Raw genomic sequence first — 27,462 nt, forward strand, 5'->3', positions numbered from 1 at the left:
GCAAGGAAGGATTCCATCCAGAAGCCAAGAGACCAAGGGAGCATGGCTCTGCTGACACCTTGAACTCTGGAGAATTCTACTTTCCAAAATTGTGCAAATTTTAAGTTGTCCAGTTTGTGATACAAGTATCTCCTGCTTAAAGAAAAAAGGAATAGCTCAATGGGTAAGGCTGATGGTGTGAAAGTCTGACAACCTGAGTTTAATGCCTTGAACCCAGGTAAAGGTAGGAGATAACTAACTCCATAGTTTTCCTCCAACTTCCACACATGCGCCATGGTACATACACACACACACACACACACACACACACACACACACACACACACACACACACACACACACACATTAACTGATCAAAAAGAAATGCCTGAAACTAAAGCCAGCATTAATTGGTAATAACACAGAAACTCACAGGTCCTGATGTGGGACATGAAGCCACTACCACTCCTGGGTCTCCAGAGGAAGATGTTCATATATTAATCATCTTTCCATCAACTTAAGAAGGAAAACAATGTTACTGAAGCCATGCTCACTTAACTTCATCACCTTGGGCTTGTGGTAAGGTAGACAATCATGGCAGAAAGGCAGTAGAGGAAAGCTTCTCACCTTACGGTAGCCAGGAAACAAGAGAGAGGGAGCCAACAATCAGACATAAATGTATCCTTCAAAGGCATGGCCCTTGGATGTACTTCATTGATAGAGTGCCTGTCTAGCATGCACAAAGTCCTGGTTCTCACTCTTAGCACTCAAAAGAATGGAAAGGAGGAGGGAGGGAGGGTGTCATTTGGAACATATCACAAGACAAGTTTAAAAAATACGCAATTTCCAAATGACTATCTTTCCAGCTTCTTTTTCTTCCTCAATGACCTGCTCCTACTCCACACTATAGCACTAATGAAAACTTATGAACAGATTGTAAGCACACAAACACGCATATCAAACCATGCTTTGAGGACAAAGCAAGTTATAATGTGGGTGGGTGGCTGAATATGTTTGCTTTCTAAAAACAAAGAAATACTACCTCCAACTAGTCTTCACTTCCAACCAGGCCTAAGGAACTCTCAGAGTAGCTACCACTTCCCAGCAATACCATCAGCTGAGGCCAATTCATGAGCACAAGTGGGACATCTCAGATCAAAATCCTAACACTCACTGAACTCCAGCCACAGGTAGGGAACTGCAGATAGTTGGGTAAGGTATTAAGAAGAAACTAAGAGAAATATGAATAGAGTATGGATTTTAATAGCAAACATATTCATATGAAATGTCAATAATAGGAATAGTGAGGGGATTATAGAATGCTGTGCCATATCCATGTTTCTAGGAATCTAAAATGTTTAATTTTTAATGATGAATGAGACTCTCCAGGATACGAGATTGAGGTCTTGAGAATGAACTTGTTCTGAAGTGCCCTGGTCATGTGGATGGCCCCTGTGAAACACTTCTCTTATAGTGTGGTATGTGAAGTTTTCCAGCCTAAGCCACCACACTTATGACACCTCCTGTCTATCACCAACCACTCCCAAACTGTCAAAGACAAGCAGATACTTCTGTCACACCTACAGCCACTACTCTGGGCCTCTGCCTCAGCATTATGGACTTCCTCACTCTCTAGTTCATTTCCCTTTTGTTCTTATCTCATACCTGTCTGTAATTTTAATGTCCTCATTACATTAGTGGCTTGTCTTCTTCAGCAGGTTCCTTTTGGACCTTCCCAGCATGCTCTGCTGCCCTAACAGAGTGCATGGAATATCTGCCAGTCCATAGTCAGCCTATCAAGAGAGGGCATGTGCTCCCAGCACAGTCAAGGCTGATGTTTCTCTCTCTCTCTCTCTCTCTCTCTCTCTCTCTCTCTCTCTCTCTCTCCTCTCTCTCTCTCTCTCTCTCTCTTCCTCAAAAGCTACTCTATAGCCTTCACACTCAAGAGAGAAGAAAAGGGATTCCCTCTTTGGAGTGTTTTCTTTAAAAATATCTGTAAAAGCAAATAGACTCTTAAAAATCCTTTCAAAGGCATTTGTATCTTTGGCCTTTTGGAGGAAGGAGAGGGAAGGAAGAAAAAAGAACTGCTGACTGAGAAGGTTCTCATTCCCACTGCTAGTGAGGCATTTGATTTCCTAAGTATTAATCAAAATCACTCTTGATTATAGCAAAAACAACCTTTGCTATAATTTTAATGCAATTAAGGAGAATATATGGTAATTCTGAGCAATCTTGCTCTTGAGATTAAAGAACAGCCTGCCAGGAAACATACGAATAAAGCCTTAAGATCAAAATTTGCATAATTAGGTTTCTTCCCTATGCTGCCCACCCCCACCCCCAGCTTCTCTGGCTGTGATAAGTTCTACTGGAAAAGATGTTTAAACTTAAGTTGGCAAGCCTCCAACCCAGGCTTCCCCATGAGCTGGAACATCCTTTTCCAATAACATTTTCATGTTTTTCTAACTAATGCCTGCCAGACTAACAGATAGCCAATGATGGTTGACCTAATTACAGAGCACAAAGGTTTTGAGCCCTACTCTTAGATGTAGGAACAAAAAAAGCAGCAAGACCTTCTACATTATGAAACTGCTTCCTGCTACTTTAGCACCATACAAATCTGTGTATCTTGCTCTATGGAAGTATCATATCTAGTTTTGAAAAGATAGCCTAAGCAACACATTAAAGCCCCAAATGACAAGCTTTGTCTAAGAATACCAAACAGAAAGGCTCCATCTCCTATACTCCTCCTTCAACAGGGGCTGTGACAGTCAGAGTCACTGCCTCACCCCACTCTACCACATGCTTACTCTACCACAACAAGCCCCAGTCCTTTGACCTAGGGTGTGTGCAGACAAAGCATTAGCTAGTTATTTCTTGAGGATGTAAGAAGCAGGACAGTGCACACACTATAGGTGCTACTCTCCTGGGAAGAAAGAACAATGCAAAAAGTGATGATGTCATCTGCACCCACTGGGCTGAGCACTGAAGGACTCAGCCAAACAATTCTCACCTCCTGCCTCCCACCCTGTGGCTCAAATAGACCTTTTTGCATTTGGCCCCACCCTAAAAAAGATCTTTAACATTTCCCATCCTATAAAATGTCAACAGGCCCATTTCCCTTTGAAATGAGCTATTCTTGGCTATGTGGTAAGGCCATGACTGAAAGGTTAACAGTCTTTGATCAGAGGCTTGGAGGGAAAAGAAACAATCATTTTTGCTATCTGCTTCTTTGGAAAGAAAACAAGAGGAAGAAGTCAGAGAACTTCAAGCTGGACTCCACACACACCTGTATATTTAAAACATTGTCCTCAAGCATGCATATCTGTATCCTTGGTCTCTCCAAACCCCTGGGAAACAATAGAAAAAGAGCACATGGGTGTACATAAAGATCATGAGGACTTATGACTAAGACCAAAGAACACGAGGGGTTCCAAAGGGCTTCTACCATTTTATGCTCTCAGCAGCAGTACATGGAAATTCCATTCCTCTGTATTTTGTTCAACATTTAGTGCTTCAAAGCTCCTCTGAGTGTGAGATTTCTGTTATTTTGATTTCAGCCACTTCTGTTTATCTGCAAGTTCATCATAATCTTAGAAAGAATGGGATTTGCCATGCACTGCTGCTGAGAGCATAAAATGGTAGAAGCCCTTGAGAAACCCCCAGAAGTTTCTAAAGACATTAAGCATATATATGTTCCATAAGTCAGGAATGTCCCTCCTTGATTTCTTGGATATGTTTCACTTGTAATTACTAATAAAAAGAGAACAACCTGAACATCCATCTTCAGGAGAAACACATTGGCTGTAGACTCACAATGGGAAATTCCCCAACAGCAACAAAGAAGTTATGCTAGCCAATCATATACAACCATGCTTCACATGTGACACTACAAAACAGAGACAACCCAAACATCCATCTTCCAGCAAATGAGAGACAGAAGCAGTAGTATCATTGGTACACATCTAGTCTGGTGAAAGAAAGACAAAAAGAAACAAGGAAAAAGAGGAGGAGAGAGGAGAGAAGAGAGAAGGAGAAAGGGACACAGGAAAGAGGAGAAGGGAAGGAAGGGGAGGAGAGGAGAGGAGATCTAGCAAGGAGCTAGTAGCCTGAACAGACCTGGCATCTAGAAGAGGTACTGTTTGAGAATTCTCAACAGAAGAATCTCAAATGGCCAGAAGACATTTAAGGAATTGTTCAACATCCTTAGTCATCAGGGAAATGCAAATCAAAATGACAATGAAATACCATCTTACACCTGTCAGAATGCTAAGATCAAAAAGACTGATAACAGCTTATGTTGGAGAGGATGTGGAGCAAGGGGAACACTCCTCCACTGTTGGTGGGAGTGCAAATTTGTACAGCCACTTTGGAAATCAGTATGGCGGTTTCTCAGAAATTTGGGAATCAATCTTCCTCAAGACCCAGCTATACCACTCTTGGGCATATACCCAAGGAATGCTCAATCATACCACAAGAGCACTTGTTCAGCTATGTTCATATCAGCATTGTTTGTAATAGCTAGAACATGGAAACAACCTAGATGCCCTTCAACTGAAGAATGGATAAACAAAATGTGGTACATATACACAATGGAATACTACTCAGCAGAGAAAAACAATGAAATCATGAGGTTTGCAGACAAATGGATGGACCTAGAAAAAATCATCCTGAGTGAGGTAACCCAGACTCAGAAAGACAAACATGGTATGTACTCACTCATAGGAGGATACTGGATGTGGAACAAGGATGACTGGACTGCTACTCACATCACCAGGGAGGCTACCTGGAAAACAGGACCCCAAGAAAGACATGGGGATTGCCCAATGATGGAGAAATGGAAGAGATCTACATGAACAGCCTGGACATGAGTGGGGGTAATGAAGGGCGAGGGTCGAGGGAAAGAGAGCTTGGGGGAGCAGGAGATCCCAGCTGGATCAACAACAGAGAGGGAGAACAAGGAATAGGAGACCATGGTAAATGAAGACCACATGAGAATAGGAAGAAGCAAAGTGCTAGAGAGGCCCACAGAAATCCACAAAGATACCCCCACAACAGACTGCTGGCAATGGTTGAGAGACAGCCCAAACTGACCTACTCTGGTGATGGGATGGCCAAACACCCTAATTGTTGTGCTAGAAACCCCATCCAAAGACTGAGGGATCTGGATGCAGAGATCCATGGCTAGGCCCCAGGTGGAGCTCTGGGAGTCCAATTAGCGAGAAAGAGGAGGGTTTATATGAGCAAGAATTGTTGAGACCAAGGTTGGATAAAGCACAGGGACAAATAGCCAAACGAATGGAAACACATGAACTATGAACCAATAGCTGAGGAGCCCCCAACTGGATCAGGCCTTCTGAATGGGTGAGACAGTTGATTGGCTTGATCTGTTTGGGAGTCATCCAGGCAGTGGGACCGGGTCCTGTGCTCAGTGCATGAGTTGGCTGTTTGAAACCTGGGGCCTATGCAGGGTCGCTTGGCTCGGCCTGCGAGGAGGGGACTGGACCTGCCTGGACTGAGTCTACCAGGTTGATCTCAGTCCTCGGGGGAGGCTTTGCCCTGGAGGAGGTGGGAATGGGAGGTGGGCTTTCTGCAAGTACCTCAAACATGGTGGAAGGCCAGGGCTGACAACTGTCATTGTCCTCTGACCTCCAAAATGTATGCTATGGTGCATGCTCGTGTGCACACACACAAATATATACACACACTCTCTTTCTCTCTACTGACCCTGATGTGGTGGTGTGTGCCTATAATTCCAGCATTCAAGAAGCAAAGGTTCAAGACCAGCCTGGTCTACATAGGGAATTCCAGACTAGCCTTGGCTACAGCAAGAGACACTATCTCAAAAAAAAATAAAGGAAGGAAGGAAGGAAGGGAAGGAGGGAGGGAGAGAGGGAAAAACAAGAAAGTTCAAAACCAAAACAAACAAAACAAGATGAATATATACAAGAGCTATCAATTCATTTTGGGCAGAATCTCATGTATTCCAGGCTGGTCGCAAGCTCACTATAGAGCTAAGAGTGACTTTCAATTTCTGATCCTTCTACTCACATCCACCAGCTATAATCTCCACAGTTGGGAGAACAGGGGCCTTCTTGCAGGTACTATACCAAACAAACTATACCCCAGTCCCATCTCTCAATTTTTAAGAGTCATTTTTAATTTACATTCCCATAGCTGTGACAAATACTTGACAGAAGCAACTTGAGGTATACTGACTCTGAGTCTTAGGGAATATAGTATATCATGGTTGGGGAAGCATAATAGAGTGTGTGGATCCAGTGACAAGACACACCTTGATGGATCAGGAAGCAGAGAGTTCAGACTAGAACCAGAAGTAGTTATCACCTCAAGGCTTGCCTCTAGTAACCCACTTCTGCTAGCTAGGTCATATGGCCCAAGGGTGCCACAATATCCCATAACAACAACACCAGTTTGAAACCAAGTACTCTAACACAAAAACCTATGAGGGACATTTACAATCAAACCATAACACCATATTAAAAAGAAGAAAACTGCAGGACTGGAAAGACTGCTCAGTGGGTAAGAGTACTAGGTGCTCTTGCAGAGGACCTGAGTTTCGCTCCCCAAATCCACATAGCAGCTCATAAGTATCTGTAACTCCCATTCCAGGGGACTTGACTTCCTCTTCTGGTTTCTAAGGGCACCAGGCACACATGTGATGCACAGACATATATGCAGGCAAAACACCCATCCACATAAAAATAAAATATTCTTTTAATTGCATTTCAAGATCCTACACTGACAAGGAAGGCAATGTAGAAAAAAAAAGATTCTAGTCAGGGAACCAAGAAAAAGTCTGCAGCTCCCAGCTGAATCAGTGTTGGCCTGCATAATATGTGTTGAGAGTTGAGAAGAGGGATGAAAAATGGCCAAGTGCTCATGGTATGAGATGGAAGAGGGGCAGGTCATATGTCTTACAAACCATAAATATACCTGGCTTCCAACCAAAGCCTGAGCCTGACTGCTCAAACATGAAACAAAGTGTGCTTGCTTCCAATTGCCAGTACAAAAGCACAAGAGACCTGGCCCTGATGCTATGATTCCAATTTCAGAAAACCCTATTCTATTTAAAACAGTCAAATGGGGTTGGGCAGATGGCTCAGTCAGTAAAGTTTCTGCTGCACAAGCACGAGGATCTGAGTTCAGAACAGCAGCACCCACATAAAAGCTGGATGTGGTGGCACACATCTGTAAATCTAGCAGTGGATAAGGATATACGGAGACAGGTGGAACTCATTAGTCACTCCACCATAGTCAACTAGTAAACTCTCAACTCAGTGACCTAGTGTCAAAAACTGGAACTAGAGAGATGGCTCTGTGGTTAAGAGCACTCGTTGCTCTTGCAGAAGACCTAAGTTCAGTTCCCAGAACCCCATGTTAGGTGGCTTACAATCACCTGTAACTCCAGTTCCAGGAGATCTGGCACCCTCTTCTGGTCTTTCAGGCACTGCACTCACGTGATACACTTACATACACGCAGACGAAACAGACATAAAAAGTAAATAAATAAAATTATAAAAAAAAATAAGATAGAGAGCAATTGAAGACACATGACCTCTAGCCATGGCATGTACACAAACCACACAAGCATATGCATCACACACACACACACACACACACACACACACACACACACACACACACACACACACAAATAATCTAAGGAGCTTTTGGTTAACAGAAAAATTGTGGCTAATGCCCTTCACAGGATTCTTGAGCCAGAACATCAGCATGGATGAATTAGACACCAAACCCTCATAGTCTAACAGTAACCAGGTACTAAGGAGGAAAGAGGATTAGAAAGTGAGAATTTGGTAGAGATATTGGAACAAAGGAGGCCATCCTCTGCCTTTCACACAAAGGAACAGAAGAGGAGGGTCTGAGGGCACAGGAAACCTCCTGAATCAGGCATGAGCACTACAGGAGCCAATCATACAGCCTCCAAGGAGCCTGTGGACACAGAGTATGTGGCAGGGATGAACAGAGAAAGAAAAGAAGGCAGAGAAGGAAGGACACATTGGGGAGGGGTAGGAGGATGTGTGTGAGGGATGAAGGGTGAGAGTATAAGGATGAGCCTTGAAATTTCAGACTAGATAGTGACACCATCCACTGAGCAGAGGCTGGCTTGAGGAAGAATGTACATGGAAAGATGGAAGCTTTATCCTTTAGTGAATTTGAGGCCACTGAACAAGAATCTCTCTGTCCTGTGACTCAATAATGAATACTTCCTCTTGTCTGACTCTTATCCTATGTCACTTATCACTTCAGTGACCTTCATGGATATGACTACCTTGTCAATGTAGGTGTGCCTCCCAAAGAGACTCCACCTGTCTCTATGATTTCAGTTCATGTTCTCATGTTCCTCCAAATCTATGTCACCACATTCACAGAGGCATCTGAGCTCTGCACTGGGGGCTTCCTTCCAGGCATCTCTCTTTATCGATCAATCTTCCTGAGTACTGTTTAAACACCACCAAGTTCATGGCCAACTCTTTCCTCCCTTCCCTTGGGTGCCTCCTTTCTGGACACATTATGTTTGAACTGCCTCTTGCTTTATATATCAAGTAGATGCCTCCAGGAATCCTGAGTGACATGATCTCAACATCTACCTATTTAACTATAGACTCACAGAATTGTAATAAGTAACATAAAGAGGCTTCTTACACTTTGCTCAGTTTCCTCCAAAGGTCATAATAATATACTATATTATTACAATAAAGATACTGAAGACCATATAACCATACATTGGATTTAGACTTTCCCAGTTTTACTTGCATTCCATTTGAGAGTGTTTATTTATTTCCATACAATTTTATCCCATGTGTAGAGTCGTGTGATTACCACCACAGTCCAGAACAGTTCCATCACCATAATGATCCCTTCTCCTCACCTTTGTCAATACATCCACTTTTCTCCACCTCTCCTATGCTTCCATCCTGCACCCATCCCAAACCCCAGATAACCACTCATTTGTTCTTTGCCTTCACAGTGACATAACTGCAAGAAAGTCATATACATGGAATCATGCTGTTTGTAGTGCTCAGAACTGCCTGCTTCCATTCACTACAACACAATAATCCAAGCACTGTGGCACATGCCTGTAACCCTAGCGCTTAGGAAGGTGTGGCAGAAGGATTGCTGCAACTTTTGGGGCCAGCCTAGGCTACACATCAAAACAAAATATGGTTCTGGAGATGTAACTCAGTCAGTGAAATGTTTCTCTCTCTCTCTCTCTCTCTCTCTCTCTCTCTCTCTCTCTCTCTCTCTCTCTCTCTCTCTCTCTCTCTCTCTCTCTCTGTGTGTGTGTGTGTGTAGGCCAGAGGCTATGGGTCATCCCCAGAAACTGTACACATTATGCATGCACACACAAAATAGAAAAGAGTTAAGTGTACTGCTGCTAATTTCAGATATATAAGAAATCATTTTAGCTTTCTCAGGTAACACTATTCATGACTTAGAAAAATGGAGGAGAGGGGAAGATCCTATTTATAACAGGAATATATACTAAAAATGTTTGGCAATGTGAAGAATGAAGATGAATAAGGTTATGAAAACAAATACAAAGATAAAAGAACTACATAGACCAAATTTGGATGAGAAATCTCAATAATGTAAAAAACTAAATTAAAAAGAAAGTTTTACAATTCTTTTAATTAAGTTTATGGGGGCTGAGAGGCTATGCATATGTATTAGTGTAGTGCCTATAGAAAGGGCATCAGATCCTCTGGAGCTGGAATTACAAGTGGTTGTATGCAACCTGACCTGGGTACAGACAACCAAACTGGGGTCCTCTGCAAGGATACTAAATGCTCTTAACTACTTCCATCAGTCCAACCCCCTAAACTAAAAATTTTTAAAGCTGATTCTCCTCAGACTAATCTATGTAGTAAATTTAACTCCAATCAAAATTCCTGTTCAAGCCCATAGGAGGCCTGCCCCTTTTTGAATGGGGATAGAGGAGGAGTGGATGGGAATGGGGGGGGGGTATATGGAAGTCTGGAGAAGATGAGAGAGGGGAAACCATGGTTGGTGTGTAAAATAAATGAAAAAAAATTAATAAATAAAATAAAAATCCCAATGGAGGGCATAGAGTTGGCTCAGGAGTTAAGAGCATTTGTTGCTCTTGCAGAGGACCTGGGTTTGATTTCCAGCATCCACATGGCTGCTTACAATTGTCTGTAACTCTAGTGCTAGGGGATCCAATGCCTTCTTGACTTCTGAGGGCACAAGACATGCATGTGATGTACATATTTACATGGCAAAATATCTATACACATAAAAATAATAACAAAATAAATCTAAAAAAATTTAAGCCAAATGGAGACCAGGCATAGTGGTGCACGCCTCCAGTGCCACATTGAAGATGCTGAGGCAGAAGGATCAAGCACCCACATCAGGAGGTTTATGGTTGCTTATAAGTCCTGGAGATCTGATGCCTACCTATTAAAAAAAAACCCTAAATGCTGTGTGTGTGTGTGTGTGTGTGTGTGTGTGTGTGTGTGTGTGTGTGTGTGTGTGTAGATAGACAGAGAGAGAGAGAGAGAGAGATGACAACAAGAAATAAAGACCATGAATTTGAGTAAGAAGTAGGGGTGAGTGGGAAAACTATACAGTTATATTTTTAATTCAATATTAAAAATACTAACAGTCAGGATCTGTTATGGAAATTTAAACTGATCAATAATAATGTCTTCAATAAATCACTGAAATAACAATATAAACCACAACAATAACACCAAAATCTGAAAAACACTGAAGTCTGACCTACTTCCCACTTTTGGCCTCCCAGTTCTTGCTCAGTTTTTCACTCCAGAACACAGATTCCAATAAGCACAGGAAGTCTGTTGTGACCACAACCACAATGAGCTAACACTTCACACCTTCAGGAATGGTCAGAATCAGAAAAGAAATAAAACTAGAATGTGTTAGTGAGGCTGTGGGGAAGCAAACCCCTGTCTACTGCTGGTAGACTCAACAGTCTGGCTCTTCCTCACAAGGCTAAACATAGTGATGTCACATGATTTGGTAATTTCTAAATAAAAGGTAAGTTGGCAGAAAGTCCATACAAACCTAAGCCACATGAGAACCTGCACTAAATGTTTATAGCCATGTTAGTCACAACAGCCACATGGAGAAACAACCCAGGTGTTTGTCCAGTGAGGAACAGATAGACATCTAAGTGTCTATCTTTGCAGTGGAAAGTCATTCAGCCACAATGAGCTTTAGTACCAGTCCATTGAAATACATGGAAAAACCTTGAAAACTGGATACTAAAGGAAAGAAGTCAAACAAAAACGAGTACAGCATATATCATTATATTTATGATATGATATGCTCACAACAGGGAAATCCACAGAGACTGAAAATAATCTAGAGGCCACTAGGGGCTGGAGGGACATGAGTGGTAGAGAGACAGCTAAAGAGTTAGGAGTTTCTTTTGGAGGTGATAATGCTATAAAATTAGATGGTTAGACAATAATGATAGCTAGGCAACTGTGTGAACATACTGAAAACCAAGACATTGTGCACTGTAGATGAGTGAATTTTGTGATATGTGGAAATGGGAGTGTTTTCATATGTGAGATGGGAAGGAAAAACCAACCAGGTACACAAAGGCTTCTCCAGTTCAGAAACAGTAGATGTAAAGGTCCTGTATGTTGAGCCAGCAAGACAGCTCAGTGGCTAAAGATGATTGTTGCCAAGCCTGATGAACCAAGTTCAATCCTCAGAACACACAAAGAAGAAAGAGAAAACTGACTCCTATAAGTTGCCCTCTGATCTCCACATTCAAATGTGCATGCACACACACCACACACACACACACACACACACACACACAAATAGAATTGTTTTTAAAGATTCTCAAGTAAGAGCTAAGTCAGTCTTTTAATCGTAGCACTCAGGAGGCAGAGATGGTTGGAGCTCTGTGAAGTCTATGCCAGCCTGGTCTACTAGAGAGTTCTAGGGCAGCCAGGGCTACATGGAAAGACCTGGTCTCAAAAACAAACAAACTCTGGGAAGGGACGGGGGTGGCACATGCCTTTTATCCCAGCACTGTGGAGGCACGTGAAACTCTGTGAGTTTGAGGCCAGCCTGGTCTACAGAGTAAGTTCCAGGACAACCAGGGCTACACAGAGAAACGCTGTCTGGGAAAAACAAAACAACAATAAATAGAAAATAAAAACGGATACTTAGGAGAGAGCTGGGGAGATGATTCAGTGCGTCAAGTACTTGTCACAGAAGCATGGAGACATGAGTTTAGATCTCCATCACTCAGATAAAAGCCAGACATGGCAGGTTGAGTCTCCAACCTCAGCAATGTGAAATGGAAACAGGCAGATTCTGAGGGTTTGCTAGCTAGACATCTATCTACAACTGTCCAGGTTCAGTGAGAGACGATCTCATCTCTCACATGCACTTGCACACACACACACACACACACACACACACACACACACACACACACACACATACATGTATGCATACATAAGGTCAACTGACAAAACAGGCTAGATGTTGTGGTGCACATCATTAATCCTAGCACTTTGGTGACAGAGTGAGTTTGAGGCCAGCCTAGGCTGCCTGAAACTTTTAGAGGAAATGCTATAATGGAATTCACTACTTTCTATACTGTTCTATCTTGCTTCCTGTTGCTGCAATAAACACCATGACCAAAACCAACTTCAGGAGGAAAGGATTAAATTAGTCTTACACTTCCAACAGTCCATCACTGAAGAAAGACCGGGCAACAACTCAAGGCAAGAACCTGGAGATAGGAACTGAAGCAGAGGCCATGGAGGAACACTGGCTGGTTCACCCTAGCTTGCTCTGCTATCTTTCTTATATAGTCCAGGCTCACCTGCACAGGGGTAGTACTGCCCACAGTAGGCAATTTGGCAATGAAGGCTGTCCTGGGTGATGGGTTTTGTGCTTTCTCTACACTTTCATACATTTTCCAAGTTTATGCAAAGACCACCTATTATTGTTGTAACCATGTAAGTATTTGGTGTTGTCAGATTTTATCACACTTGTAGCCACCTGAGAGATAGATGATTTTATCTTATTATAGTTTAATCTGCATTTCTCTGGTTACTAAAGAAGCTGATCCTCTTTCTATGTTTATTGTCTACTTTGCTTTATTATTTTACAAACTGTCTGAACAAGTCTTTGGCTCATTTTCCTGTTTATAATTTTTTATTGATTCTCAAAAAATCAAATGTATTAAGAAGAATCAGTCTCTACCTTTTAACATGAAAGGTATGAGTTCTCTTTGGCTATCTAAGCAAAACAAGATCTGCCTAAAGGGTTTAGTGATGGCTGACCTAACCAGCAGGAGTTCAAAGCTCACCAAAGAGTCTAGGATGGATTCTGAGATCAGTGGAGCTGACAGCAACCCACAAGGATGACCTGTGATCTCATTTCTTGTGAGAGGCCAGCTCCCACCTTTTAAAATGGTTCCTATGAGGAGAAGAGAGGATAAGAAACCTTTAGATAGAAAGATAGTGAAGAAGAGAAAGACAGAAACACAGGATAGCTTCAGGAGGACCTGGATCAAAACCCAACAGTCCCTTCTGCCTCTTCAAAAAGGCTTTTTATAACAATGCTAAGGGGTGGGGCAAAAGGCTTCCCCCTTGCTAGATCAAAGCATACCACACAGCCAAGTCCAGACCTTTCCAAACACCTGGTAACCACGCCCATCGTCAAATCATCCCCTTGTGCAGCCCTACCTGGTAAAGCAAGCTCAGATTCTCAGACCCTGAGTAAGTTCTCACTAGGAAACCTCTGTGGGTCTCTATAACTCCCCCTTCCTAATATATTAAAGGCCCTGTCAGACCCCTCAGATAGACTGTGTCTGTCTTAGGTCATCCTTCTTCTCTAATCAGCCTTACCCATCATGGAGATACACTTTCCATCAAGCATACTGTCTTAGGCTGGCATCTTGCAAGAAGAACTTTACCTGTTTCTGACTACTAGCTTCTGGTAGGGAAAAGTACAGAGGTTAATTCAGCTCTAACTCGGGTCCCTACTAAGAGCTTGCAAATAGCTGGAACAACCACAGTAATCCCTATGGCTGCCACACCACCCAGTAAAGGAGTAGAGGATGACCAAGATGGAATGATGTCCTTTTTGGATGGGTCTAAAATGTCTGTAACAGCTTTAGCTGTGCCAAGCGCTATTTTAAATCAGTAAACTCTTGATGCAAATGCATCAAATAAATCAATAAACTCCTGATGCAACTGTATCAAACCTAAAGACTCCCTTAGCTTCACCAAACCATGGTTCATCAATATCAACACCTTTCAGCTACATTTGGCTGCCCAAAGTGTTGGCTTGAGTTTTCACCTAAAACCTGAAAGAACTTAATAAAAGATTCTAAAAGGGACCCAAAAACAACTTCTTACTTCATGTCTCATGTGGGCCATGAGATGCCACAGCATTCAGGCTTGAGTGCAGCATGGCAGATTCCTGCCTCAGTACACAGAGGTGTCTCCAAGTTATGCAACATGCTGCATGATGAATTTAGCTTTTACTCATACAGACAAAAAGGGTTTATGAGCCAGCTTCACACTACCTGATGGCAGCATGGACCCCAGAGTTGGAGGGGTAAGCGTGACTCTCCTAGGTACCTCCATTATGTTGGGGAGCTGAAGTGGGTGGAGTCAGCAGCCAGGGCTGCCACTTCAATCTTAGCCACACTGCAGTTTGCAATGATCAGAAAAGGATTATAGATACACAAAAGACAGATTCAGATGGAATAAACCTCTAAATGGTTTACATTATGTGTAAAAGTGTACGTAGGCTTAAGAGAGAGGAAAAGGAGGATAGACAGTTATATTGATAAATAGATAATTTAAAAAATAAAGTCTTTAAAGAGACAGTAAAAATAATATAAAAAATTAGCCCAATAAAAATGGAAATCACACAGAGAGTCTGGATTATATTGTCTTTGGGATTTTTAACCACAGGAAGACATTGGATTGTAAAGGATGCTGAGTTAAACCAGTATAGTAAAGGTATCTTGACTTCAAAATTTGTGTCTAAGGATATGTTGCTTTGTAAAAGAGGTTCTATTTTTGTTTCCACAGAAGATGAGAACCTATGGATTGCTTCCAGGCTAACATGGTTTGATCAGCCAAGACCCATTGAAAGGTCTCTGATAACACCATGGCTCAGATGATCCAACATCCATAATCAGCTTCAAAGCAACTGACTCAGACAATCCAGCCTCACAGTCTACTACAGCCAAGATTTAATTATAATTCTTAATTTTCTCAGGATCCTGGTAAAATTGTTAGCACTCCCAATGAGCAGGAAGTAGTAGGAGATGCTACACCCAAATTCCCAAAATATTGTTTATAAATGTTTATTTTTATTTAAAGGGGGTTGATTATAATGCAATCTCTTTCTAAAGAAGAAAAGGGGATAATATAGATATGATAGGATGAAAGGGTAGATTATTGAATCTACTTTTAAAGAGCAACAACTTTTTAAAAATATTTTACATTGCTATAGATTTTAGTTTATTACAAATTTAAAGTTAATTTTGTTATACTGTATGTATTTTTCAACTCTTGTTTAATGTATTATGTTTATGTAGCTCATTTAAAATTGTTAGATAGTTAAGAAATACAGATTAATAGTCATCTAGGTTAATCAAACTTATAGTAATGTTAGTTAAGTTTTTTTAGGTATACAAAGATATATTTCAATTAGGTAGATAATCTTCAAATACTTCAAAGACCTACAGAATATGGTATTTAAAATGTTTTAAGAACTTAAGACTTTTCTGGACAATGAGACATGTCTGCTCCTGGCAGCACCAATTACTTCAAGGAGAATGATGGGCATTGAAGAAACTAATTATGGAGTTTGCTTTTTTTAAGGCAAAAGTTAACCACTGGGCAAAAATGTGTCCTTGCATCAACTGATTGACAGTATGTTATGTAAACTAGACATGCAGAACCCATAGGAAGGTGACCACTGAACTTTGCAAGATGACATGGTTCTTCAGGTTCCTGATTTGCAGATGAAACTGCAAGACATTCTACAGGACATGGGGAGAAACAACTAATGAACTTTGCCAGAATGGGTGGAATAGCCCTTAAAATTTCCTGCTTCACTGAAAACTATGCCAGAGACTCTAGGCCTGTAGGCTGAAGATGGATGCCCCAACATTGCAGAGGAACTTTTGGTGACTGTCCAGGCAGCCAGCTGTCTCTGTCATTTCCAGAATTTTAGAAGTTGCTTACAAAGCATTTCCTGTTTAATTAAGTAATATTATATCCTTCTGGGGTCTTTGATGGAGTTGAAGACTAGATAGTTATAGTTTTCCTTGGTCATGATAAAAGGGAAATTAGATATGAAACTTAAGACTAACAAAAATAGGATAGATGACAGAATATTCTTTAATTTTACCAAATACAAATAGGCTAGATATTGTAATCATAATTCTTGCTTGGTAACTGTTTTATTATATATAATTTTACTATGTTAAAGTTAAAACCTTCCTCTTTTGATTAGACAGAAAAGGGGAAGTGTTGTGGGATGTCTTTCTGTATGCTATGAATATGTATTGCTCCCATTGCTTAATAAATAAAGTTGCATTGGCCTATGGCAGGGCAGGATGGAGCCAGGTGGGAAAATCCAAGGGAAATATTGGAAGGAGAAAGGCAAAGTGAGAGACACAAGTAAGCTACCCAAGGAGCAACAAGATGCCAGCGGACCAGTAATGCCACAGCCACGTGGCAAAACATAGATTAATAGAAATGGGTTGAGTTAAGTTATAAGAGCTAGCTAACAAGAAGCCTGAACCATATAGTTTATAATTAATGTAAGCCTCCAAGTGATTATTTTATTAGTGGCTGTGGGACTGTGGGGCTGGGAGGAACTGGAGAAACATGGGACCATGTGGCCAGGTGGGACTGGAGAAACCTTCCAGCTACACTAGCATTAATATTACTATACAAATTTACAATTCTTACAAACTTACATTCTCTATAGGACTATTTACACTTTACAAACTTTAGCAAATATTCAAAAGAGATCTCTTAACAGAACTATTTACATTTTCTGCCAACAAGACAGAGGGTACATGAATCATGAGTCATCACAGTTAAAATTGTAGGTGAACTCAAAAGTGTTCCATTTCTGAAGTTCAAAGTTCAAAAAGTTAGTTCTAATAACAGTCTTATAGTTCCCCTACAAGTTTGAAATCAGAGCCTACCTTGTCAATGGCTCTGAAGTCCCTTTTAGCAGTTCAAGTCATTATGACTTTTAGGCAAGCAGTTCCAAATATGAGGAGTCCCAAATTCCTTGCAGCTCCCCTGAATGCAACAACTCAACTTAGTTCAAACAAGTGGCTCTGAAGCTTCACTCTTAGCCACAGAGGCAATTTCAGTTAGCTTTCCCTAGGAGAGCTGCCCTAGGACAAAGGTGGTTGCCATAGTAACTGAGCTGCTACAGAGCTCTATGGGAATTGTCTGCCTCTCCTTTCTCTGGGCCTGCCTGCCTAGAGACCCCAGTGTCTTGAGGCCCTGAGGGCTCTTGCGTGCCTTGTGCTGAACAGCTGAATGCTGCCCCACTGCTACAAGCTACGGTTCCCAAGTAGCCCTTCCAGGTCTGGGAAGAAGCCCAGCTGCAACCAGTTATAGCTGCTATACCTCCAACTCTGTTTACATTCACTTGCACTATATTACCCTAGGCATCTGGCTGTTCAGTTACAGGGAACATTTGAAAGCCTTGCACTTCCTCCCCTCTGCTAGTTGCTTCCCTAATACTAGCTTGAAGGGGAGACAAAGGACTAGTAGTAAGGGTTTGCCATGTTCTGGGAGGTTTTTGCACCAGGGCAATTATGGGTGGGTTTTCCATTCTGATAGACAACCCCCCAGATGAGTCTAATTCCACCCCTACAGAAGTAAGATGAGTACCCTTCTGAGAAGGAGAGACCTGAAGAGCAGCCTCCAGTTTTTGAGAAAGATAAATTACTAAGTCTCTCAAGCCTTTCAGTTCCTCCCTTGTCTCATCCCAAGACTTCTGTTCCTTAAACTTGGCTTCATGGCCAAGAGGGAACTGACCCTGATTGAACAATGTTGCAAAAGTTCTCATCTAGCAGCAGCTCCAGCAGAGTGAAGGGTTTTGTTCTGCCCATATCTACCTCAGGGAAAATTACCCCCTGCCACTCAGGACTTAGATATAAGCTGTACCAAATTAGTTCCCACAGGCCAAAAGCTTCCACAGGAATCTTATCCAGCCCATGCTCCTCATAATGTTGTTGAATTTTGACTCCAATTCTTCCCCAGGAGTCTGCGTCCAGAGTCCCATAGTCAGAAAGCCAAGGACACAGCTCCTCTACAAACTCTAAGAATCTCTGTACTTGTTACTGTTCTACCTTAAATCCCCTAGTTTTCAAACTCTCTACAAGGAAATATACAAACATCTGCTTACTGTTTCCCTGCCCCATAGTGACTCTTCTTTCTCAGACTGCTAAGTCTGCAGTGGCTGCTTATTCCTGGATGCTGTTTTCTGTGCCAGGCCCAGCACTAGGAAAATTCTATTCTTACCCCAAATTTCTTCCTACACAATATTCCTACACCTAAACACTGTTTTATTTTCTAATTTAATAGATAGAAATTGAGAGAGAAAGAAAGAAACCTAAAGAGAGAGGTACTTGCTGCAGCCTAACTTTTTTATATACAGTTCTTGCTCCCAAAGAATAAAATATCACTGCCTTAACCTTAATACAAAACCAGACATATCCAACTGCTTCTGCAGTGCTTCCTCCCCTACTTACTTCCTTTTTACCCAAGTTCCTAGTTCTGGCATTATCTGTAGGAGGCAAGATCCAACCTTTTAAAAGTGTTTCTGTGAGGAGGAGGGAGGGATAAGAAACTTTTATATAGAAAGATAGCAAAGGACAGAAAGACAGAAACACAAGATATCTTCTGGAGGACCTGGATCAAAACCCAATGGTCCCTTCTGCCTCTTCAAAAAGGCTTTTTATAACAATGCTAAGGGGTGGGGCAAAAGACCTCCCCCTTGCTAGATCAAAGCATACCACAAGCCAAGTGCAGACCCTTCCAAATACCTGGTAACCACGCCCATCGTCAAATCATCCCCTTATGCAGTCCTGCCTGGTAAAGCAAGCTCAGATTCTCAGACCCTGAGTAAGTTCTCACTAGGAGACTACTGTGGGTCTCTACAATTTCTTCCAACACATCTGTTCTGAGGCAGTGATGAAGTCAGAAAGCTTTGGTGACTCATGAGTAACTGGTCAGACAGGGGAACTCCAAATTATATATGTGTAAGCCATGTATGCTACCTCAAACCCTTAATCTCAGCATTTCAGAGCAGAAGCAGGAGAATTATGCAAGCTCAAGGCCAGCCTGAGCGACATATAGAGACCCTGTCTTAAAAGAAAAATAGCTGTCAAGGGCTGGGGTGTGGCTTGGCAGTAGGGCATTTGAGTAGCATGTACAAAGCTCTCATTTACTTCCCTAGCACCATACACATACACAGCCATCTTGGAAGGCATGAGATATACAACTGTGCCAAGATCTGTTGTGCTCCACCAGGGGATGTTCTGCCCTCCAGCACACACTGGGCACTCAGCAGTTATCTTCAGGGGGCAAGACAGGTGAACAGGGTGCTACCTGTATCTGCTGGGTAAAGGTAAGAGATGGTGCCAAACATCTTATAGTGCACAAAACAATACCCACTTTCTCCTTGCCAACAAACTATCCATTACCAATAACCAACTTTTCTTTTTCTGTTATTGCCCACACCCATTTCATGGAACTGAGAGCTTCTTATATGCTCCATAAGTTTCCTAACAATGAGCAACCCTCCCCACAACTTTCAGACCTAATTTCAAAAGCATGTGTGTAAGGAACTGCTCTGTAGTCCATGTCTAAGAACAGTTAAACCTCAGTAACTCTTCTTTGATGTAGAAAAGGGCCCCAGGCTGCCCCAGCTCATGAGATACTCTAGACTCCTGAAGACCAATGCTCTGCCAATTCCAAGGAAGCTGTCCTGCTGGACACTGTGTTCCCCTTAGGAAGCCTCCCCCACAGAGAAAATCCTAGAAAAACCTTCAGAACTAACTGGCTCAGCCCCCTCATTGGAAAAAAAATGTGACAACTGACAATTGGCACAGCATGGAATCATTCAAAGGGGTAGAAATAAAGAGATGGGCATGACACCAAATACATGGAATGATCATTGCTTTTTAAAGAACCAAAGAAACCAGCCTCATACTAAAGCTACGCACAGTTACTGCCAGTAGGGGTACTGCAGAAAGCTTGAAGGGGTGCAGCATTTTAGCTGGACCTTTACAGCTCAATGAGTTTGTGTCACAGTTTTGAAATTGTGGCTAAAAATCATTGGACACTCCTACCCTTGCAAGGTAGAATATGTATTGTCACCTAGAACCTCAACTATCCTATGTGACTCATAACACACAGAAAGCAATGAAAGCAACGTTTTGTGACTTCCAAGTCCAGTTGATTAAAGCCATACACAGGGCATATACCCAGAATTACTGAAGAGTGGTGTTAGTGTTTCATACAACCCAGGCTGGCTTCAAATTTGCTGTGTAGCTGAGGCTAGCCTTGAACTCCGATTAACCTGCCTCCACTTCCTGCATACTGGGATTACAGATATTCACCTTCACATCCAATGGTGATCAAATCATCAGTCAATGAACCTCTGAGCAGACTTCTGGAAGGGCCGAGTCTAGATTAGAGGTCTAGGAGCCTCTGAGCCAGGCTTCCCAGGCACCCAAGAGCAGCAGAGGAATGACATTCAAAATGCACAAAGTTAACAGTGTATACAAAGCTGGAAACACAAAATCATCAAGTTTTACACAGACACAACTGGAGACAGGAAAGACAGCATATCTACAAAGTATATTCTCTAAATTCAATTAAGTTTTTGGTCTCTAGGCCCCTCTAAGTTGCCAGAACAGGTCTTTTCATTGTCATCCCACTAAAGCAACTTCAGGCCCTTCCCTGGTACCCACAAACACCCATTCAAATGGCCTCTGTTCATTTGTTACAGTTGCCTATTGTCTACCTTGTGAGAAGGGATGAAGACATGGCCTATAACATCAATGAAGGGGCTGAAAACTTATCAAAGCTCTCAAGACTGAAATGTTATTTTTAACAAAATCTCAATCGTTTGATTTTACCAATAAAGACTTGGGAGCCAGATGCTGGGGTGAAAGCCTGCTAGTTCAGTGTCAGAGAAAGCACCCAGCTGACCTTCCTCTTCCATCAACATTCTAGAAGCCTCCTTCTCCTACGCCATCTCCAACCACCCTCCTCAATTCGAAAGTTCCTCCCTTCTACTTCCTGTGCATCTCTCTATTCATCCTCTTGACTCCCTTTCAAGAGGATGAATAGAGTTTTTTTTTAATGAATATGTTTTTTTTCTTAATCCTATGTTCACTTCCTGTCAACTGGTTGCTTCTTCTGCCTCTTAACCGATGGTTGACTTTATTTAATCCTGTTTACAATATTCAAGCAGAAAGCTATTGGATTAAAGGTGTGTGCTAGGGCTGAACCACATCACAACTAGAAACAGATTTTTCCAGTAAATAATGTAATCTCAAGGTTCACAGTGTGATCAAATATCCTGCAACACTGAAAGAGTCTCCAGACCCTGTGGAGGACTAGCTGCATGATGGTGACCCCAGAACTATTCAGGGAAAGAAAATTCTCTCTGTCCTCATGATGCCCACTTCCCAGGACTGAGGCAAGTAGGGCTAAGTAGCTTGAAATCAATCCTGCATACTTTCTGGAGCACATCTATCAAACCTGATACCCCAAGTCAGTCCACAGGTTCTTGTTAGGATCCCAGCCTGGCCCACTCAGCACTACAGCACCTGGGGCCACTGTGCTCATACCCAATTCTTGACAACCAGTCCTAATGTACAATTGTGTGCACCTACTTCTAGTTGTTTGCTGAGACAGAAGGATAACCCCAACTCAAGATCCTCCTGCCTCGGCTTCTGGAACACTGAGATTAATAGACATATGCCACCACACCTGGCATAATTAGAAGATCATTTGTTTTCTTTTGGTGTGGTGCAGTGTTTTGGTTTGCATTGCTTTACTTTGGTTGGCTATAACCCAGGCTAGCCTGAAACTCACCATGTAGTCCAGACTGCTCTCAAACTCACAGCAATCCTCCTACTTCATCCTCCCAAATGCTGGGATTACAGACATGGGCCACCACATCCATCTTACTTTTTAAAACCTTTTTAAATTTATTTATTAATTCTTTCTTTTTGAAGTATTGGGAATGGAACCCAGGGCCTTGCACATGTTAAACACATGTTCTACCAATGAGCTACACCTCCAGCCATTGTGAATTATTTTAAACAAATATATAATTCACATACCACAGAGTCACCCTTTCAATGTGTATAATTCAGTGGTTTTTACAGTACTTTAAGGTTGTACAAGCATTACTTTTCTCTATTTCTAGAACCTGTTGATCACTCCCCAAAGCTTTTATCCTTAAGCAGTCATTTCCCACCCTCTTCCCCATATATATATATATATATATATATATATATATATATATATATAGTATCTGAGAAAATGTGATATTTATCTTTTCCTCATTACCTTCTCTTTTTCTTGCCACATTACTACTCCCCTACCTCTTCCCAACAATCCTGGTTTATCATCATGTCATACAAATATAAATATAACATGCATACATATGTAGACTCAGCATATGAGAGAAAACATTTGAGTATTTGTCTTTCTGAGTGACTTATTTTGCTTAACATGATGATCTCCAGTTCTACCCACTTTCCAGCAAGGAATATAATTTTTTCTTGTTCACAGATGAATAAAACTCCATTGTGGGGCTAGTAAGATGGTTCAGTGAGTAGAAGTACTTGTCATCAAGCCTGATGACCTGAGTTTGATCCCTGGGACCTACATAATGGAAGAAGAGAATCAACTAAAGGAAGTTGTCCTTTGACTTCCACATGTGCACTGTGGCATGTGTTTGCCCCCACATACACACACCCTAATAATAATAATAATAAACGTACCACATTTTCATTAGCCATTTGTCAGTTGATGGACATCTAGACTGATTTCATATCATGGATATTGGGAATAGTATAGTAACAAACATGGTATGCAGGTATCTTGGTGGTCTGTTAACTTACAGTCCTTTGGTTATATGCACAGGAGTGGTAGAGCTGAATCATATGGGAGTTTTATTTGCAGAATTTGAGGAACCTCATACAGATTTCCACAGTGGATGCACCAGTGCTCATTCCCATCAACGGTGACTAAGGTCCTCCCACATCCTAATCAGCACCATTTTAACATCAAGCAATTTTAATTTGCATTTCCTTGAAGACTCAGGAGGTTGAACACTTCCTCAAATATTTATTAGCCATTTATATTTCTTCCTTTGAGAGCTGTCTATGTACTGATTGGATGGTCTTGACTGCAGTGAGATGGAATTGCAAAGCGGTTTGAGTTGCATGTGGTCCTCATTGTCCATTGCTTTTCAAGACTGCAACAGGTCACTATGTATGTCAAGGGGCAGAGCAGGTCACAGTGTCAACCTTCCCAGGTTGGTACACTAGTATGTGTGATGCACTAAGAGTCTGGCTCATGGAAGGCCTTCCAAAAGTATAGCCCCTGTTAAGACTCATACCTACATACACAGCTAAGGTCCTTCTCCCTGGTGCTTAGAAGAACAACTTCCCACACTCTGGGCACCTTCAGATGACACACCCGTCCTCAGAAGTGGTTTCAGAAGCAATAAGATACACATTGAAGTTAACTCCCTTATGTCTTTAGAGAGTGACTTTTTTTGAGGGGGGGCGGTTCAAGACAGGGTTTCTCTGTATAACAGCTCTGGCTGTCCTGGAACTCACTCTGTAGACCAGACTGGCCTTGAACTCAGAGAAATCTGCCTGCCTCTGCCTGCCTCTGCCTTCCGAGTGCTGGGATTAAAGGCAGGTGCCACCACCACCCAGCTGAGAGTGACTTCTTAACCATCCTTTCAACTTTGGGGAGCTAAAACCTGCGTCTACTTCCTAGAGCCTGGAGGGACTTTACACTTTATCCCCAGATGTGCTTCTGGGACCTTTTGCATGTCTGCTGAGGTTGAGACACAACCCATTACTAAGGACCAGGAACAAGAATAAAGAGACACTGGCAAAGCTCTCTGGACTGCACTACAGAAAAGTTGGGTCCCTACCTTCAAAACAAAGCTACTTCTGGTTCAGTGTTCTTAGGTCAAACAAAACAATACAAAAAGATCACAGGGTGGTGTAGTGGGTAGCCATTCCAGCTTTGATCTGGAAGTTCCAACCCCCATTGAGACTTCGGCAACTGTCACGCCTACAAGGCGGGGCGAAAGGAGGCGCCTGGGGACCCGAGATCTGGATCGGCGGGCGCTCTCTCTGTTGCGGGACCCTGGACTGGAGAGGTGGACCTAGCAGAGCTCCAGAGAACACCGCTGGACTGCGATACACCTTCCCCAGACCCCGCGACCTACCTATCCCTTAATTTGTAAGTTACGCCATTAAATAAATCTCCTTTTATCTACGTGGAGTGGCCTTAATAATTTCACCAATAGGGTGGCACTCTTATCTGGGTTGAACCCTAGCCATTTCTTCTGATATGTGACCACATTCCCCTTACTTGAAAGCAAGGATAATACCTAACCTGAACAGTTGTGGTGATTCGAACAAAGATACATGCTAGGTATGGTGCTGTATAACAATCAGCCCAGATCTCAGGAAGCAGAGGCAGGAGGATCAGGAGTTCAAGGCCAGCTTTGGATATATAGCAAATTTGAGGCTACAAAATTGGGCTACATGAGACCCCATGTTTAAAAAGAAAGGAAGGAAGGAAGGAAGGGAGGGAGGGAGGGAGGGAGGGAGGGAGGGAGGAAGGAAGGAAGGAAGGAAGGAAGGAAGGAAGGAAGGAAGGTATATTTTATACATGGCACACAGAAAGCACCCAGGAAATGGTAGCTGATCTAAGAAGGACACATTCCTGTGTCAAAGACACCTTTGTGATTGTTAGTCATTATATGGACTGATTGAACAGGTTTAGAGAACTCATTTTCAGGAAGCCACTGAAGGTTAGAAGTAGGGCAGCCTCCAGGTCTAAATTAATTATGCCCAGTGTTTTAAGATGGTTACTGTAGAGTCATAGAAGCCTGGGAGCAAACCCTAGCTGCCAACTAATCACTGTATGACTTCACCTCTACAAGCTTCCTCAATCTCTCTGAACTCAAAGCAGGAGAACCTGAGGCTTGGCCATTTATAGTCTAGTTTCACAACCTCCATGTCTTAAGATGCAATTATCTAGCATGCAGGGTTTTGTGTTCCGATTTTTTCCAGCAAAGGAAAAAAAGCCACATTTGTAGTCTCGGGCACCTCCTGCAGTGTTTGGAACATAGCCCTCAAGGATAAAGTGGGCTACTGGATACTTTTCTCTACAAAAGCCCATTAGACAATAAAAATTTTATCCCCAAAGGAAAACTGAAAAAAAATTCATCAACTCTTTATCCTTGTGACTGTTTGCTTTCTTCTTTCCATAGAAGTCTATCACATAGATCTGATGTTGGTGCTGGTTTTCTCCCTCTACAGGGTTGTTGTTGCTGAGACTGAAGTCTTGGCTTTCATCACCCTCTGCATCATCAGTTCCTAGAGCCCAGACTGGCCATACCTTTGTAGCTTGCTAAAAGATTCTTCTTGTAGCAATTCCAGCAGGGTTGCCCTTAACCATTTCTGCATCTTTTGCATAACTTCCTGGGCTAGGAGTTCTCTTTGCTAATATTCCTTATATGTGACATAAACCTTACTAGGACCAAGTTTTGTCTGCCTAAGTCTGTGTTTTTCATGGTTAGAAATTCCTTGATTTTCGGAAAGCTCAAAGCACAGTTCCTGCTCGGTTACAATTACAGCGTTTTCTTGAAGCTGTTTTAGGGTTTTGTTTTGTTTCTGTGATATGGAGATGGGACATAAATAAATGTAAGAAGACTCTGCTGGTGCATGTTTAAGATCCTATTTCCAAGCACAGACTGTATTTATCATGAGAATATGCTACTCAGACTTGAATGTGTTTGCAAATTACCCTGGGATCTGGTTATTACGCTAAATAAAACACTGAATCTGACTCAGTAGGTCAGGGTGTGAGATACTGCATTTGTAACAAGACCCCAGGTGATGACCAGGTGGCTGGGCCTGGTGCACAAATTGAGTTGCACAAGGTGGAAGAAACTTGTTCCCTTGATTCAGCACAATTTCTGTGTCCATCTCCTCCACAAAATATGACCAAAGTCTCTAGAAGTGTAGGGACAGACACCAAAACCACCGAAGGGCGCTAATAAGACTTACAAGTTACCCCCACCCACCCCCGCCCCATTTTCGCTCTGTCCCCGCTTCAACCCCGCTGAGATCCTGATGAAATTGGCCAGGAAGTCTCCTGGGAAGCTCTCCAGATGCTTTTGCTGCAGATGGCCTCATAGCCAAATTTCAAAATGACTGCTTTTTCCAAGGTACAACCCTGGGGACAGCTGTTGTCACCAATGGTGGCATCTGCTTGGCCAGCATTTTAACATCCTAGTGTTCTAAGACCAGCATTAAGAAGGGTACCATCACTCATCTTCGACTATACAATTCACAGTGGGTTCAGTCCCTGAAGCCTCAGACCCTCACCCCTAGGCCGAGAATCACTAGGTCGCCTGATGGCCCCACTTCAGGCCGACCAGGCAGGGGCAGGGCTGCTCATGCGCAGAGCGACTCCCAGGCCACAGGGCCGGGTCCCTGGGTGCCCCAACCCGTGCCCACCTTACCTCTCTGGACCAGGGTGGCCAAGGAGAAAACGAGGCAAACGAGGAAAGCGGTGCGCCAGGCCACCATGGCTACGAGCAGGCGCAGGGGCCTGGAGGAGCACAGTTAGCGCAGGAGGGCGGGGGCGGGGGGGGAGGAGCTGGGGAGGAGGAGCCTGTCACAACTGCAGAGCCCCGCCCAGAGCTTTCTCCAGTCGTCCAGCCCAGAAGGACAGTGGCGAGGCGCGCCTTAATGCCCGCGCTGGGGGTTGGGGGCGCGACTCCTCAGGGCCCACTGGAAGAGACTGGGCGACACTGCCGTCCCGGGGCCGCAGTCTTGGGGGCGAGGCATGAGGAGAGGGCGGGGGCGGGGCTCAAAGACACCCCATTAGGTCCCAAGATCTGGATTGGGTGGCATGCCTACTCGCTGCGGCAGACCCCTTCCCATCCTGTTGTGGCTAGGGAAATGTCAGAAGTGGCCTGCGAGCCCCAGGCAGCGCGTCACCAGAGGCCAGGGATGGGAAGAAGCAGTGGAGATGGTGCTCAGGAATGGCCACCCGAGAGACCACTAAACATCCCAGCCCAGAGCTTGGGTGCTGCCAATCCGTGATCTTGGGCCGCACCTTCCTCCTCTAGTTCAGT

General features: G+C 42.9%; 1 protein-coding gene across 4 annotated transcripts in view; it reads right to left on the bottom strand.

Moving 5' to 3' along the window:
* Cd99l2 (CD99 molecule like 2) overlaps nucleotides 1-26,982 on the bottom strand; it is a 92,779-nt gene extending 65,797 nt beyond the window's left edge. Inside the window, exon 1 of one of the 4 annotated variants that reach the window (XM_052740927.1) lies at nucleotides 26,845-26,982. In XM_052740927.1, the coding sequence (XP_052596887.1) occupies nucleotides 26,845-26,911 (67 nt within the window). In that variant the 5' untranslated portion in view covers nucleotides 26,912-26,982. The remainder of the gene's footprint in view (nucleotides 1-26,844) is intronic. The other 3 variants (XM_052740936.1, XM_052740910.1, XM_052740918.1) reach the window with 3 other exon arrangements.
* Nucleotides 26,983-27,462: the final 480 nt, after the last annotated feature.

This window comes from Peromyscus californicus, unplaced genomic scaffold (assembly GCF_007827085.1).
Source record: "Peromyscus californicus insignis strain IS unplaced genomic scaffold, ASM782708v3 Scaffold_10__1_contigs__length_136768540, whole genome shotgun sequence".
Taxonomy (NCBI): domain Eukaryota; kingdom Metazoa; phylum Chordata; class Mammalia; order Rodentia; family Cricetidae; genus Peromyscus; species Peromyscus californicus.